Source organism: Falco cherrug, chromosome W (assembly GCF_023634085.1).
Source record: "Falco cherrug isolate bFalChe1 chromosome W, bFalChe1.pri, whole genome shotgun sequence".
Classification (NCBI taxonomy): domain Eukaryota; kingdom Metazoa; phylum Chordata; class Aves; order Falconiformes; family Falconidae; genus Falco; species Falco cherrug.
The window spans coordinates 2,464,352-2,480,008 of NC_073719.1; the positions used below are offsets into that span (position 1 = coordinate 2,464,352).

The following is a 15,657-nucleotide window of genomic DNA, read 5'->3' on the forward strand; positions in this document are numbered from 1 at the left end:
CTTCCCTTTTCCAAAGGTATACAAAAGAAAGCATCTTTCAAATCAAGCACTGTAAACCACTAATAAGTCTCCTTTAATGCTGTTAACAGTGTATAAGGATTTGCTACTACAGGATAAATGTCCTTAACTATTTTATTTACTGCTCTCAGGTCTTGCACCAGACTATATTCACCCGAAGGTTTTCTGACTGGTAAAATAGGATTATTATACTCGGATTCACATTCTTCCAATATTTTATACTCCAGAAATTTATCAATCAATTTCTTTAGTTCCTGTAAAACTTCTGGTTTGATTGGATAATGCTTAATTTTTACTGTCCCTGCTCCTTTAAGTCTATTTTGACAGGCTCTGCTAGTTTCGATTTTCCAGGAATACCTGCTTCCCATACAGTAGGGATCACTGCCAAATCCACCTCTGGTGGGATTTCCTGCTCCTTTACCTTTTCTTGTATCATCAGGATTTCTCCCATTTTTGACTCAGGTATTTTCAAGAAAAATTCTCCTTCCTCAAAAACAATTTGAGCATTTAATTTGGATAAACAAATCCCTTCCTAACAAGGGTATTGGACAATCTGGTACATACAAGAATTCATGTATAATTATCTTATTTCCAAATTTCAAATCCAGGGGTTTCAGGAATGGCCTGGTTTTGTTCCAATTTTTCCTTTACAGGTATTTAATACCAAAAATGTTGCTCCTGTATCCACTAAAAAATTAACTTATTTTTCTCCCAGCTTAATTATAACCAGAGGATCAGCTGGGTTCCCCTCCGGTCACCTTCAGTAATCTAAAACCATTACTTTGGTTATCTCCTGCTGAACATTTCCATTCCATCAAATCCATAACTGAAAAAGGCACTTTCACATATGCTGGCCCATTGTTACCAACTCCCTGTCACAGGGGAGCTATTGTTTGTGTCTGCTGTCAAGTTCTCCAGGAAACAGGGTATGAATTACAATCTCGAACAGTCTCTCCTCCACATCCTCTATTCCACTACTCTCTGGTTCCTCCACCTGCTCCTGTTCCCTATATTCTCGACCCTGATTCCTTTCTCTCCTCGGAGGGGATATGTCTAATTCCGGTCCGTCATCAATTTCAGAAGCAATTCTCTTCTTCAAACAGTCCTTCCCAGTCTCGCAGGTTGAGCAACATTTTTTTTTCACTTTCTTATTATCAGAAGTTATAGCCATTACCAAATTATCTCTAATAGTTAGCTTACATTCATCCTGCCAATCCTTTCTTTGTCTTAAGTAAAAGAAGAAATCCACATATGGCATTTCACTCCATTTCCCTTCTCTTTTACAGTATAGCATTAACTGCAGAATAGTGTTATAATTCAGTGTCCCATTCATGGGCCACTTTTCCTGTTCATCCAATATATACAAAGGCCACCAATTATTACAATACTCCATCTGGCTCTTTCGCAGATCATCATGTAAATCTCCCCAATGTGCCAATAAACATCCCAACGGATAATTTTTCGGGAACTTTGTCATTTGTAGCAAGATTACTCATGCTTTTATTTTTAAACAGCTGCCATTTTTATTTTTAAACTTAGATGCCATGGTATAATCACTTTACAGTACAATACACAATCACTCAAATCTGTCACTCTGATCCATGGATCCAAACTCCACACTCACTTTCGTGCTCAATTGCACATCTCACCCTTACAGCCACACTCACACTTTTCCACAATTGTTACTTTAAACAAAGGTATGTAACACAATATTATACACTTCTTAATTTTCTTCTCAATACACAACCAAAGTAAACAATTCCGTAACACACAAAAAAACCCCTTCTAACTTCTTGTTCATCTGTAACAACGTGAGGAATGGCCCCCTCTGTTATAAGAGGGTCACCCAGGAAGGAAGAACATCATAAGACCCATTGGGGCACTGACTCATAGTATAAATATTTAGATTGACAAAATTGTAGGGAGAAAAATAGGACAAGAGACAAATTTAACTTGGCCACAATCTCTTCCTTTGGCATTATTAAGAATATGAAACAAGCCTAGGACGAAGGAAAAATTGAGTCCTTTTGAAATATTATACAGGAGACCATATCAGTTGCAATTTGCCAGAGAAGATTTAAGGCAGTTAGGAGAGGGATATTTGTGTGAATATGTGAAGCCCCTCCAGAGACAATTAAAAATTATAAATAAGCAAGTAATGGAAACAAGGGCCAGAGGATTAGATCAACCAGTCCATTCCTTTAAATCTGGTGACTGTGTGTATATAAAGACTTTTTCAGGGAAACCTTTGGAAGAAAAGTGGGAAGGACCCTATCAAGTGCTGCTGACAACCTTCACTGCCGTCAAGATAAGAGAACAACCAGCCTGGATTCACTACTCTCGATAAAGAAGACTCCTGAGAAATCATGGGCCATTAATCCAGTAGGACCCATGGGACTACTTTTCTTTAGATCATAATTATAATAGGGTGATCCTCTACAAGAGAAGTGGAATGGACCCTATTGAGTATTGTTGGCCACCTTTACTGCAATCAAGGTAAAGGAGGAACCTGATATTGATGGGTAAAGAAATCTCCGGGGACACAATGGACTGTCAAAATGATTGGGGATATTTGTGTAAAGTTATTCTGGTCTTAATTATAACAGTTGTAAGGATTTTAGAAACTGAAGCATAGGTAAACAATACCCGTCTTCAAACATTGCAAATAATTGTTAATGCTACGAAAGCTAAGGAATGCTGGATATGTACCTCTCTTCCTAAAGGAGGCTTGGTAACACCCCTGTATGGAGTGGCCTCTCAAAACTGGAATTATCTTGATGACAAATGGCCTACCTGGCCAGACTTTTGGAAAAAGCCAGGCGATGGTGGAGGATATTGCCTATTTGATGATAAAACATATGAGCTGGGTCCCAGATTTGATTTACAAATATTAAGCCTAACCACCACAATATTTATGAAAAGTGATAACTGTCGTTGGAAAGCTCAAAGCAAGACAGGGGGAGCATGTCCTGGAAACCTAGGGCAAAACACTTGTTCCCAGTCTGATGGGTGGAATGATTACTGGTTGTATACGTAGACCAAAGTAATCAAATTGAAACAGATATCCATAAGATATGGAACAGGTTTCAGATTTTACATGAAATTACTAAAGATGATTTATCATGGAATTTTAAGGCTATATTGGACAAATTAACTTTGTGGTTACCTAAACTGGAATGGTTAAAGCATGCTTTTGTTATGATACTCATTGTAATAGTTTTAGGAATACTAATATGTGTATTACTTCAGTGTTTTGTTTGATGCTGTCAAAGAATGAGCATAGGGCATAGTGATTTTTTTATAGTTGTAAAATAATTTACAATAGTTATTAGAAAAGGGGGGAATTAATAATGGGCCATATATGATTTATTTAAAAAACGTGTGCTCATGTTTATCTGAGGAGACCCTTATTGTTAACTTGAGGATGCACTAAATCCTTAAATGGGTGTCATAGGGAGTGTGCTAATTGTCCAGGCACAAGATATTTTAATATCATTAACTTGAAGATGCACTAAATCAGAATGGGTGACAGGGAGTTTGCTAATTGTCTAGGCAGGAGATATGTTAATATTGTTAACTTGAAGTTATACTAAATCCTTGAATGGGAATGTGCTAATTGTCCAGGTGTGAGATATGTTAATGAGTTACCGGAAAGTTAATGAATAGACGTGAGTGACTTGTATAAAGAGGGGGCTGAATGGTTCCCTTAGTGTGCATGCCTTTCGTGGAGTGATCCCCCATGCACCCAGCGATGCCATAGCCTCCACTTGCTTGAATATTGCTGACTGATTCTTCAACTCAGTCCCCAGCTTTAATTTAACCAGTGGATCCGCTAGGGCTGATTCCCCAGGCTCCTCAGTCTGGTTCTAATCCAGTCACCGGAACCCCCTGATGCTTCTTCAACTTTGGGCAATCTCGCTGCCAGTGCCCACTTTCCCTATAATGTGCCCGCTGATCCGGGCCCACAGGGCAGGGTTTGCTCTTTCACCTCTGTCAGACATCCCTCCTCTGCCTCTGCCTCTGCCTCTGCCTCTGCCTCTGCCTCGTCTTCTCCTGTTAGTCCCTCTGCCAGTTTTCACTTTTCCCAATGCCGCTGCCATAGCTGTGACTACAGCACGACCCAGCTTTTCTTTGACCTGCTGTACACGTTCCATGCTGCTTCTGTCAACTTTTCTACATCGTGATTACTTAGTAACAATCAACTCAATCCTTTTTCTACTCCTGTTGGGTCATCCTGATAGTCTTTTACAACCGACTTCCAAGCATCTATATCTCCCATCAAAGATTCACCTTTATTCTCGCCTGCCCCCCTGCCCCCACTGCCTTCCCTAAAGGGGGCCGTTACGATCCTGTTGTGCTGCAAATGCTGTGGCCCTTGGGGTGACATTGTCAGGTCCTTCAGCTCTTGTGTCAGCAACAGTAACACCCTCCTCCTCGAACTCAGAAGGATTCCGGGCAGGAGAGCTCTCCCTGCTCTGCAGCAGTTACAAGTGCCTGCCTCTGCAACAGCACCTCTGCTTTAACCCTTTCTTACCCTGAATGCAAATCTGCACCTTGTTGCTTTAAGTCTGTGTCCTTACCTATGGTGCCTTTACAGGCAATCAGCAAATAGCCTGCCATGCGTCCAGCATGACTCAGCCGCAACTCCGAGCCCGTATGGGGTTCTGTACGAACTCACCCCAATACTTTAACCCTTCCCTGGAGTCCTTGACTCCCTCTCTCTCTCTTCCCCCCCCCCCCCCCCCCCCGCCTCAGGTCCTACATTAGTGCAAGTTTTTATCTCCCAATGTGCTTCATTCCAGGAGGAGCCACAGCCTGAGGTTCTGTCTTCACAAAACAGAACAATCATATATTACACAAAAAACTTCAACAAGAACATCTTTCTAGTTTAGGTCTCAATTTTTCCCTATCCTTTTCTAGAGCCAAAATCAAAGGGTCAGGTGGTGCTATATTAATCCCACGCTCCTTCTGCCACACTCTGTATGGCTTCTCAATGTGAAAAACAAATCTGCATACATTACTTCATCCCATTTCCCTTGTAATCTTAAAAATAACATTAACTATAGCAAGGTGTTGCAGTTTCCTGATCTTCTAAGATATATAAAGGCCACCATTGATTATAATATTTTATCAATGTGATATGGAGAAATAGTGTGAAATGGCGACAATGGACATCGATTGTGATTGTATATGTCTGCTCAAGGAATGTGGGTATGGTGACTGGTCATGGGTGCGATGTCTGGTCACATAGGCACACAGCTCTGAGGAGACAACTACAGTTTTGAGGAGACGCCTGCCCTTCTTCCTCTAACAAAGGGGCTATTTATAAAAAGAATGAGAAAAGGATGAGAGACATTCCAATGTTATCTAGGAGGAGGGGGTTGCTATTGCTGACAATTGAGCAGAAGGACCTGACCATGTCACCCCAATTGCTGCAGCATTTGCAGTACAACAGGACCGGTAACGGCCCCTTTAGGAGGGTAGGCAACGGGTCTGAGGAGAATAAAGGTGAATCTTTGATGGGAAATTTAGATGTTTGAAAGTTGGTTGTGAAAGACTTGTCAGGATGATCTAATAGGACTAGATAAAGGTTCGAGTTATTAGGTAAGCATGATATAGAAAAGTTGATAGAAGGAACAGGGAACATGTACAGAAGGTAAGAGAAGAAGAGCTGGGTCGTGCTAAACTGGTAGAGGAGATGAGGCAGAGACAGGAGGAATGTCAGGCAGAAGTGAAGGAGTGTATCCCTCTCCTATGGGATAGGATCACTGTGCATATTGTAGGGAAAGTGGGCACTGGAAGCGAGATTGCCCTAAGCTAAAGAACCAGCAAGGGGTTCTGGTGAACTAGGCACTAGGAAAAATGAGGTGGAATTTTAGTGAATACAAAAACAACTTATTTGTTAAACTTCAGTAAAAAAAAATAAAATAATAATTTGTTACAGTTGTGGGAGCTGCTGGCCACCAGGAATACATCCTGAAACCTTTAAAGTACAAACAAAAAAAACAAATAAGAATGCCAAATTCACCAAAATCTTTGTTGGGATGAGATTTATTAGAACATCTAGACGTTTAAAGAAGGAGAAATGAAACTAAAAGTTAAAAATGATCAAGTAATTGAAATATTGAGCTTATCTTTATGTTATAAATTGAGACCACAATAGATCATAATCCAATTAAAATTTTTATTAATTATAGCAAGTAGAATATGAGCAAAAACAGCGCTGGACGACAGGGGAGTCTGCGCTCCGCCAACTACCTTCCTGAGCAGTTCAAACAGTCCCTTTTTATACCTTTTTTTTTACTTTGGTGTTCATGAAGTAGTGGAGGTGTTGACCCTTCATTCATATGCACAAGCGGCATCCTGGACACCTGGCGGTTATCTTATCTTTCACAAGCGGCATCCTGGACACCTGGCGGTTATCTTATCTTTTGTTGCCTAATCTTTACATTGGGCTTAACATAAATCTTAATAAACAATACCCTAGTCCATAGTTTCTTACAATCCCCCCTTTTTTTCTTTTTATCCTATTATTGTTTATTAGACGCTGCTTTCATTCTCGGCACTGCGAACAAACCTTTTTCCACAATCCCAACATTTATCATAACACTCACAAGGTAATACCTCACAATTACAATAGGCATAGTTTTCACGTGGCATAACGCATTCGCAACAATCTTCATCCTCATTAATAGATACACTCTTATATTTTGCCCTAGACCTCGTAGTTAAAATAAGCAATTTAGCTATGTCAAACCGTTCTCTAATAAAGTGTAGCGTAATATACAAGGCCCAAATATAAGTCCCAGAATCAACATAATAAGTGGTCCTGCTAAAGCAGACAACAAAGTGGTTAGCCAAACCAGTTTTCATACCATGACCTGCCCGCCTCACGATCTTTCTTACGTTGATCTAACCTTTTCCGGAGTTCAGACATGGTGTCCTGGACTACTCCAGTCCTGGGGAAGTTCGGCCATTGTTGCTTTAGTGTCCCATTGTTCTGGCTCTTTTCTCCACAGTTTGTTCCTCCTCTGCCTTGCCCGTCGACTCGGTTGCTTCGAGCCACGGGGTGTACCATCTTCTCGGCAGCAAGGGAATTCTTCAGGAGAACGGCTGCTTCGGGCTTTCTGCCTGTTTACATAGGCTTCCCACTTTGCAGCTTTAATTGCCACCCACATTGTTCCCATTTGTCCGAGTAAATTTGAGTTTCAGTTCTTTTTTATCTGGGGTTACTTTCCACGAAGTTGCAGGGGCTTTCTTAATCCGGGTATGGTGAATCCAAGAATTCTGTCCCTCAACCTTGATTGCAGTGTAGGTGGTGAGTAGGACTTGAAAAGGTCCGGTCCACTGTGGTTCCAGGGTTTTATCTGCAAAACACTTAACGTATACATAGTCTCCTGGTTGTATATCGTGAACAGGTCCATCCAGACCCCTACTGCGTGTTCCCATCACATGCTTCTCAATTCTTATTAATTGTTTGTTTAGTGCCACCATATAGGAAGTCATTGTTTCTTCACCAATCTGTGAAGACATCCCCTTTTGTACCCCATAGGGTCGTCCATATAAAATTTCAAATGGGCTAAGCACCTCTTTTGCTCTCGGTCTAGTTCGAATTCGTGTAAGCGCTAATGGCAAAGACTGGGGCCAAGTTAGATTTGTTTCTTGGCCTAACTTGACAATCTGTTGTTTGATTAGATGATTCATCTTTTCCACCTGGCCACTCGATTGTGGTCGGTATGGGGTATGTAATTGCCAATCTATTCCTAGATGGTGGCTGATCTGTTGTACTATTCTGGACACAAAATGTGGTCCTCTATCCAAGGACATTACCGCTGGGACTCCAAACCTAGGTATTATCTCTTGGAGTAGTATTTTGGTCACTTCCCGGGCTTTAGCAGTTCTGCACGGGAAGGCTTCTGGCCAACCTGAAAAGGTATCTGTTAGTACCAATAAATATCGATACCCCCCTTTTCTAGGAAGTTCCGAGAAATCGATCTGCCAATGTTGCCCTATGTAAGAAACTATGGACTAGGGTATTGTTTATTAAGATTTATGTTAAGCCCAATGTAAAGATTAGGCAACAAAAGATAAGATCACCGCCAGGTGTCCAGGATGCCGCTTGTGAAAGATAAGATAACCGCCAGGTGTCCAGGATGCCGCTTGTGAAAGATAAGATAACCACCAGGTGTCCAGGATGCCGCTTGTGCATATGAATGAAGGGTCAACACCTCCACTACTTCATGAACACGAAAGTAAAAAAAAAGTATAAAAAGGGACTGTTTGAACTGCTCAGGACGGCAGTTGGCGGAGCGCAGACTCCCCTGTCGTCCAGCGCTGTTTTTGCTCATATTCTACTTGCTATAATTAATAAAAAATTTTAATTGGATTATGATCTATTGTGGTCTCAATTTATAACAATTCTGGTGCCGTGACTCGGATAAGGAATGGTGGGCTTTGGTCCTCCGGGGAGGCGCCCCGCGACATTTCGCGGCCCCGCGACCAACAGCTTACTCCAACCTTACCGACGAACCTAAATTCTAGAATAATGAGCAAAGGAGAAACCGGTAAAATCCCATAAAAATTCTGTGCACGGGAGTCCGGACGAAGACGCAGGACGCGTAAGTATATTGCGAAGTTGTTCGCGGGTTTGCCGTTCGGGCGGGATTGGGTTTCCTGGAATATAACGAGTGAGAGGTTCTATATACTGAACCAAGCGAGTGCGGACTCTTAAGTACTGTGTCTCCCATCTCCCGCGAGGGACTGGGCCAGGAACAAGGGGAGCGAGTGAGTGTATGTTTGTGGATATTCCAGAAGATGGGGGCGAAGGGCAGCAAGCCTTCGACTCCCATGGGAAGGGTACCCATTGTACCTAAGAATACCCCTCTGGCATATATCTTAGACAATTGGAGATATTTCCCTGGAACTCTAGGGAAAGATAAGCAGAAGATGATAGAATATTGTACTAAGATATGGGGAGGGAAGAAAATTTCTAAAAATGTCTTTTGGCCAGTCTATGGGTCAGAAGAAGATTGGGTAAGACAGCAATTAAACCTCTGGGTTAATAATAAAAAACCCCTTAACCCGGAGGAGAGTCGATATGCGGAAGTGTGGCTAGAAAGACCGGGAGCTAGACTTTACCCACTGAATGAAATAAAAACTAAACAAAAGAAAAAGCAGGAAGAGTTGGACGAAACCCTTCTAACCCCCCCTCCTTACATTCCTCCTCCTGCTCCTGCAGAGGTCCCCAGAGCGCCCACTCCCCCACCAGAGTCGGAACAAGGGTCTCCCCCTCTTCCTAGACGCATAACTAGAAGTCAGAAAGGGGCAGCTCAGATGTACCCCCTAAGGGAAATACCCATGGGGGGACCTCAACCTGTGATCGGATATATTTCTGTACCCCTAAACTCGGCTGACCTACGAGATTTTAAAAGAACCGAGATGGGAAACTTAATTGAGGACCCACTCGGAGTGGCAGAAAGATTAAATCAATTTTTGGGACCAAACCTTTATACTTGGGATGAGATGTAATCTATCCTTGGTCAATTATTTACTACCGAGGAAAGAGATATGATTAGACGAGCAGGAATGAGACTGTGGGATGCTCAGCATGCCTAGGAACCCCAAGCAGATATTAAATGGCCACTCCAAAGACCTAATTAGGATAATCAGGATCCAGTGCATAGAACTCATATGCAGGACCTGAGAACTATAGGAATTCAGGGGATTAGGGAAGCAGTACCCTGTGGCCAGAATATCAATAAAGCATTTAATGAAATGCAAAAGAAAGATGAAAGCCCTACTGAGTGGCTGGAACGACTGAGGAAAGCCCTTCAGCTGTACTCTGGGGTAAATCCAGACGACCCTTTAGGGCAAGCGCTCCTCAAAACTCAGTTTGTGGCAAAATCATGGGAAGATATCAGAAAGAAGATTGAAAAGTTAGAAGACTGGCAGAATAGAGGGTTGGATGAATTATTGAGGGAAGCTCAGAAAGTCTACGTAAGGCGGGAAGAAGAGAGCAGCAAGCGACAAGTAAAAATGATGGTAGCAGCAGTCAGAGAGGATCGCAAAGGGCAAACTGGTGAACACAGATCTGCTGGAACGAAACAAGGGAACGTAGTAGTAAAGAAGGAACAGAGATGTTGTTTTTACTGTGGAAAGAAGGGACATATAAAGAAGAATTGCAGAGAAAGGATCAGGGATGAGGAAATACTGAAAACAGAATAGGAGAGTCAGGGGCTCTATATCTTAGGGGACCGGAGTCATCATGAGCCCTTGATAAAATTAAAAATAGGTCCCCATAAACAAGAGTTCACCTTTTTAGTAGACACTGGGGCTGAAAAATCAACTATTAAGCAAATACCTGAGGGATGTAAAGTTTCCCCTGAAAAAGTACAAGTATTTGGGGCAAAAGGAGAACCCTTTAAAGTAAGCAAAATCAAAAATGTGGTATTCGAAACTGAAAATAAATTTGGAATGGGTGAACTCTTGCTCGTCCCTGAAGCAGAATTTAATCTGTTAGGACGAGATTTAATTGTTGAATTGCAATTAGAAATTAAAGTGAAAAATCAAGAGCTAACAGTGTCTGCTTATCCTTTGACCGTGGATGATCAAAAACAAATTAACCCCGATGTCTGGTACTCTCCAGACACAATTAGTAGACTGGAAATCCCACCGATTAAAATTCAAATTTCCAAACCCCACATACCTGTGAGGATAAGGCAATATCCTATATCCCTAGAAGGACGGAGAGGATTAAAACCAGAAATTGATCGATTGTTAGCACAAGGAATCTTAGAGCCTTGTATGTCACCCTTTAACACCCCCATTCTGCCTGTAAAGAAACCAAATGGGAAATATCGGCTCGTACATGATTTAAGGGAAATAAACAAAAGAACTGTCACCCGGTTCCCTGTAGTAGCAAATCCATACACACTGCTAAGCAAGCTAGGACCCCATAACTCCTGGTATAGTGTGGCTGATTTAAAGGATGCCTTTTGGGCCTGTCCACTGGCAGAAGAATGCCGTGATTATTTTGCCTTTGAATGGGAAGACATAGAGACAGGCCGTAGGCAGCAATTGAGATGGACCGTGCTCCCCCAAGGGTTCACTGAGTCCCCTAATCTGTTTGGACAGGCCCTGGAAGAGCTCTTAAAAGAATACCAGGTACAAACGGGAAACGTGCTGTTACAGTATGTAGATGATCTGCTCATAGCAGGGAATAATAAGGAGGATGTAAGGAAAGAAAGCATTCGACTCCTAAACTTTCTTGCACAAAAGGGACTACGGGTATCACAAGAAAAGTTACAATTTGTGGAGGAAAAAGTGAAATACTTGGGGCATTATTTGTTTAACGGCGAGAAGATATTAGATCCAGAGCGCATTAAAGGAATTCTGGAATTACCTATGCCTGTCACTAAGAGGCAAATTCGGCAGGCATTAGGGCTATTTGGGTATTGTAGGCAATGGATAGAGAACTACAGCTTTAAAGTTAAATTCTTATATGAACAACTGTCTAAAGACAATATGCCCAAGTGGACCCCTCAGGATCAAGAGCAGTTTGCCAGTCTCAAAAGGGAGCTAAGCCAAGCACCGGTTTTAAGCCTACCAGATTTAAAGCGGCCATTCCATTTATTTGTTAACATACATGAAGGAACGGCATTCGGAGTATTAACTCAGGAATGGGCCGGACAAAAGAAACTGGTGGCATACCTATCAAAGCTGTTGGACCCTGTGAGCAGGGGTTGGCCGAGTTGTTTACAAATCATTGTTGCTGCTGCCTTATTACTTGAGGAAACGAATCGCATTACCTTTAATGGAGAAGTTGTCTTATATGCGCCTCATAATATCAGGGGAGTGTTACAACAAAAAGCAGAAAAATGGCTTACAGATAGCCAATTATTAAAGTATGAGGGAATACTTATAGAATCCCCTAAACTATCTTTGAAAACTATTGGAGCAGTTAACCCCGCTGAATTTTTGTACCCAGGAGAAGGTAATGAACTATTGCACAATTGTTTTCAAACAATTGAACAGCAGACACGCATTAGGCCAGACTTAGAAGAAGAAGAACTACAATGTGGAGAAGTATTATTTATAGATGGGTCATCACAAATAGTGGAAGTTAAACGATTGTCCGGATATGCCATCGTTAAGTTGGAAAAAGGAGAATTTAAGACAATAGAATCAGGCCCCCTGAGTGCCAGCTGGTCGGCTCAAGCCTGTGAACTGTATGCATTGTGGAAAGCATTAGTGTCACTGAAGGGAAAGGATGGAACTATATATACAGACTCACGCTATGCGTTCGGAGTAGTGCACACTTTTGGAAAAATATGGGAAGAAAGAGGATTCGTTAACTCACAGGGAAAAGAACTGATACACCCGGAATTAATTCGGCGAGTTCTGGAGGCATTAAAAATGCCGAATAAAATAGCAGTTGTACATATAAAGGGACACCAGCGAGGTACAAGTTACCAAGTTAGGGGAAATAATGCAGCTGATACAGAAGCAAAACGAGTAGCAGGCAATTATAGTACAATTTTAACTACACAACAAATACCTGTTAGTAAAAATTTGAGTTTTGAGTCTGCAGAAAAGGAAAAACTAGAACAAATGGGAGCTAAGGAACAGGATGGTAAGTACATATTGCCAGATGGGAGAGAAGTTTTGCCGAAGGGCATAGCACTTGAAATATTTTCAAAAATACATAGTAAAACACACTGGGGAACCCAGGCGTTAGTTGATCATTTCAATCAACAGTTTGCCTGTATAGGCGTATATAACATAGCAAAGACAGTCACGGCAGCCTGCGAGACCTGTAAAAAGGTTAATCGAAACAACATGAGACAAAAGCCTCTTGGAGGACGTTCCCCAGCATACAGACCTTTCACACACATACAAGTGGATTTTACTGAACTACCCAGGGTAGGGCGTTACAAATATTTATTAGTAATGGTGGATCATTTAACACATTATGTTGAGGTTTTTCCTACCTCCAAGGCAACTGCTAACCAAGTTACTAAAGTGTTACTTGAACACATTATACCTCGATATGGAGTACCTGAAGTAATCGACTCGGACAGAGGAACACACTTTGTGTCAAAAATTGTTAGAGATCTAACAGAAAGCTTGGGTATTAAGTGGGAATACCATACGCCATGGCATCCACAAAGTTCGGGAAAAGTTGAAAGGATGAATGGAGAAATCAAAACTATTTTGACTAAATTAATGATAGAAACCAAATTATCATGGATTAAGTGCCTACCCATGGCACTATTAATTCTCAGAACCAGACCCCGAGCAGATGTAGGAATATCAGCGTTTGAAATGGTGTATGGAATGTCCTATAGAATTGAAAGTCCACAAACAAATGTTTTAATTCGAGACCGTGTGATTAATGAATATGTTTCACAATTAGCAGAACATCGTAACAAGCTTTGGGAACATGGACTGATTGTACAACGACCACCGTTGGACTTAAAAATTCATACTCTTAAACCTGGGGACTGGGTATTGGTTAAAACGTGGAAAGAAGAAACCCTAAAACCCAATTGGGAGGGACCTTATCTTGTTTTGCTCACAACAGAAACAGCTGTCCGGACTGCTGAGCGTGGATGGACTCATGCCAGTCACATTAAAGGCCCAGTGATGAGACCCCACTGGAAAGTAATCAGTACTCCAGGTGACACCAAGATAACACTGAGAAGATAAAGTTATGATAGAGATTTTATTTGATTATTTTGACGCATTACCTTTTGGTATAAAGTGTGTATTATTGTTTACATTTGCTATAGTTATCTCGCTTTTTTATCAATTATATATGGAAGTGTAAGAAGTGTAATTGCTAAGCTCATGCAGCCACACAATATTGAATATAGAAAATATGCTGATGTTAATGATATATGCATTTTGGATATACGAATTAGGTGTAATAATTTGAACTACAATTATTATCCATTTGCTTGTTTTAAATGTAAGGTATGCCAGGATAAATGGTGGACACACTGTGAATTCGGATACCCTCCGACAGGAGTTTGCACACAGTATTGGAAAATCCAAAGAACTCTTACTGAGTGGAAATTAAAACAATTAGAGTCTAAACAAGAAATTATTTGAGAAGCCCATGAGTGGTGGGAAATTTTTGCCAAAGGAATAAACTCTCAATATTATTGTTACCACTCCACCGAACCAGTCCCCTTTGTAGCTGAAATCTTGGTTATAAAGTGCAAAAGGGAAGTATTAACCGTGTCTTGCTTTGCCCCATTAGTTAAAGCTGCAAAGTGGGAAGCCTATGTAAACAGGCAGAAAGCCCAAAGCAGCTGTTCTCCTGAAGAATTCCCTTGCTGCCGAGAAGATGGTACACCTCGTGGCTCGAAGCAACCGAGTCGACGGGCAAGGCAGAGGAGGAACATACTGCGGAGAAAAGAACCAGAGCAATGGGATGCAAAAGCAGCAATGGCCGAACTTCCCCAGGACTGGTAAAAATATATTTGGATTGACAAAATTGACAGACACCCTTTTTCCTGGTATACCATTAGTTTTGTTATTGATAATAACCCAAGCAAATGGAAACCCTCATGAACCTTTTAAATGGACCTTAATCAGGTGGGAAGGACAAGTAACCATTCAGACTCAAGTTACTCCAGGAGCCCCTAGTTTTCTCTGTGCGCTGTGTGATCTCATACCGGTAAAACCCTGCCTGAACAAACATGGATTTTATTTTTGCCCTAGTTCGAACCATGAGAAAGGATACTGTAATTACCCAGGACATTATTATTGTGCCTACTGGGGTTGTGAAACAGTAGCCTCAGACTGGGAGGTTGACCAAGACAAGTATTTATGGGTAGGGTGGGGTCCTTTCGGATGTGACCCACCGAAACATGGAACAAATGGAGGTTTTTTGAATGAGGGTACATGTGACAAAATCTACATTAATGTGACACACCCAGAAGATGCAGGTTGGTTGATAGGAAAAACATGGGGGGCTAGACTTTGGGAATCAGGAACCGATAGGGGAGGACATTTCCTTATAAAAAAGGAACCGATACCTCACGATCCTTTACCAGTAGGACCAAATCTGGTCCTGAATCCACCCACTTTATCTGAAGAAAAGGTTGCCCCCATAATTGTCGTAACCCCTTCTCCAGACTCCCTTTCGAAAAAAACTAATGACACTGTGACTGAATTCTCCTTATCCAGGGATCTAGAGTTGTCAGAATCCAAAGACCCCTTATGGAATCTCATGCAAGCCTCTTATCGTGCCCTTAATGAAAGCAAACCAAATTTAACTGAGGAATGCTGGTTATGTTATAATGTTAGACCACCATATTTTGAGGCAATTGGAAAACCAGGTAGGATTCAATGGTCTAATGGTTCAAACCCACGAGAATGCCCATGGGATGACCAGAGGAACCATACGCAAGGAATTACTATTCAATTAGTAACAGGTCAAGGAAAATGTATAGGTACAGTGCCCGAAAAGTATCAGCCTTTGTGCAACCGAACAGTCACTAACACCAATATAGAGAAACACAAGAATCAAAATGACAAATGGGCTATCCCGACACCAGGAGCTAAATGGGTTTGTTCAGACATCGGAATAACGCCTTGCCTATCCCTAAACGTGTTTAATCAATCTCAGTT

At 41.6% G+C, this 15,657-nt stretch overlaps 1 protein-coding gene across 1 annotated transcript; it reads left to right on the forward strand.

The window, feature by feature from the left end:
• The first annotated feature begins 10,462 nt into the window (after positions 1–10,462).
• LOC129734522 (uncharacterized) lies at positions 10,463–14,529 on the forward strand. The gene is made up of 3 exons (XM_055698100.1): positions 10,463–12,649; positions 13,601–13,696; positions 14,282–14,529. The coding sequence occupies exons 1-3, from the start codon at positions 10,492–10,494 to the stop codon at positions 14,494–14,496; spliced, it is 2,469 nt and encodes an 822-aa protein (XP_055554075.1). The 5' UTR covers positions 10,463–10,491; the 3' UTR covers positions 14,497–14,529.
• The last annotated feature ends 1,128 nt before the right edge of the window (positions 14,530–15,657 follow it).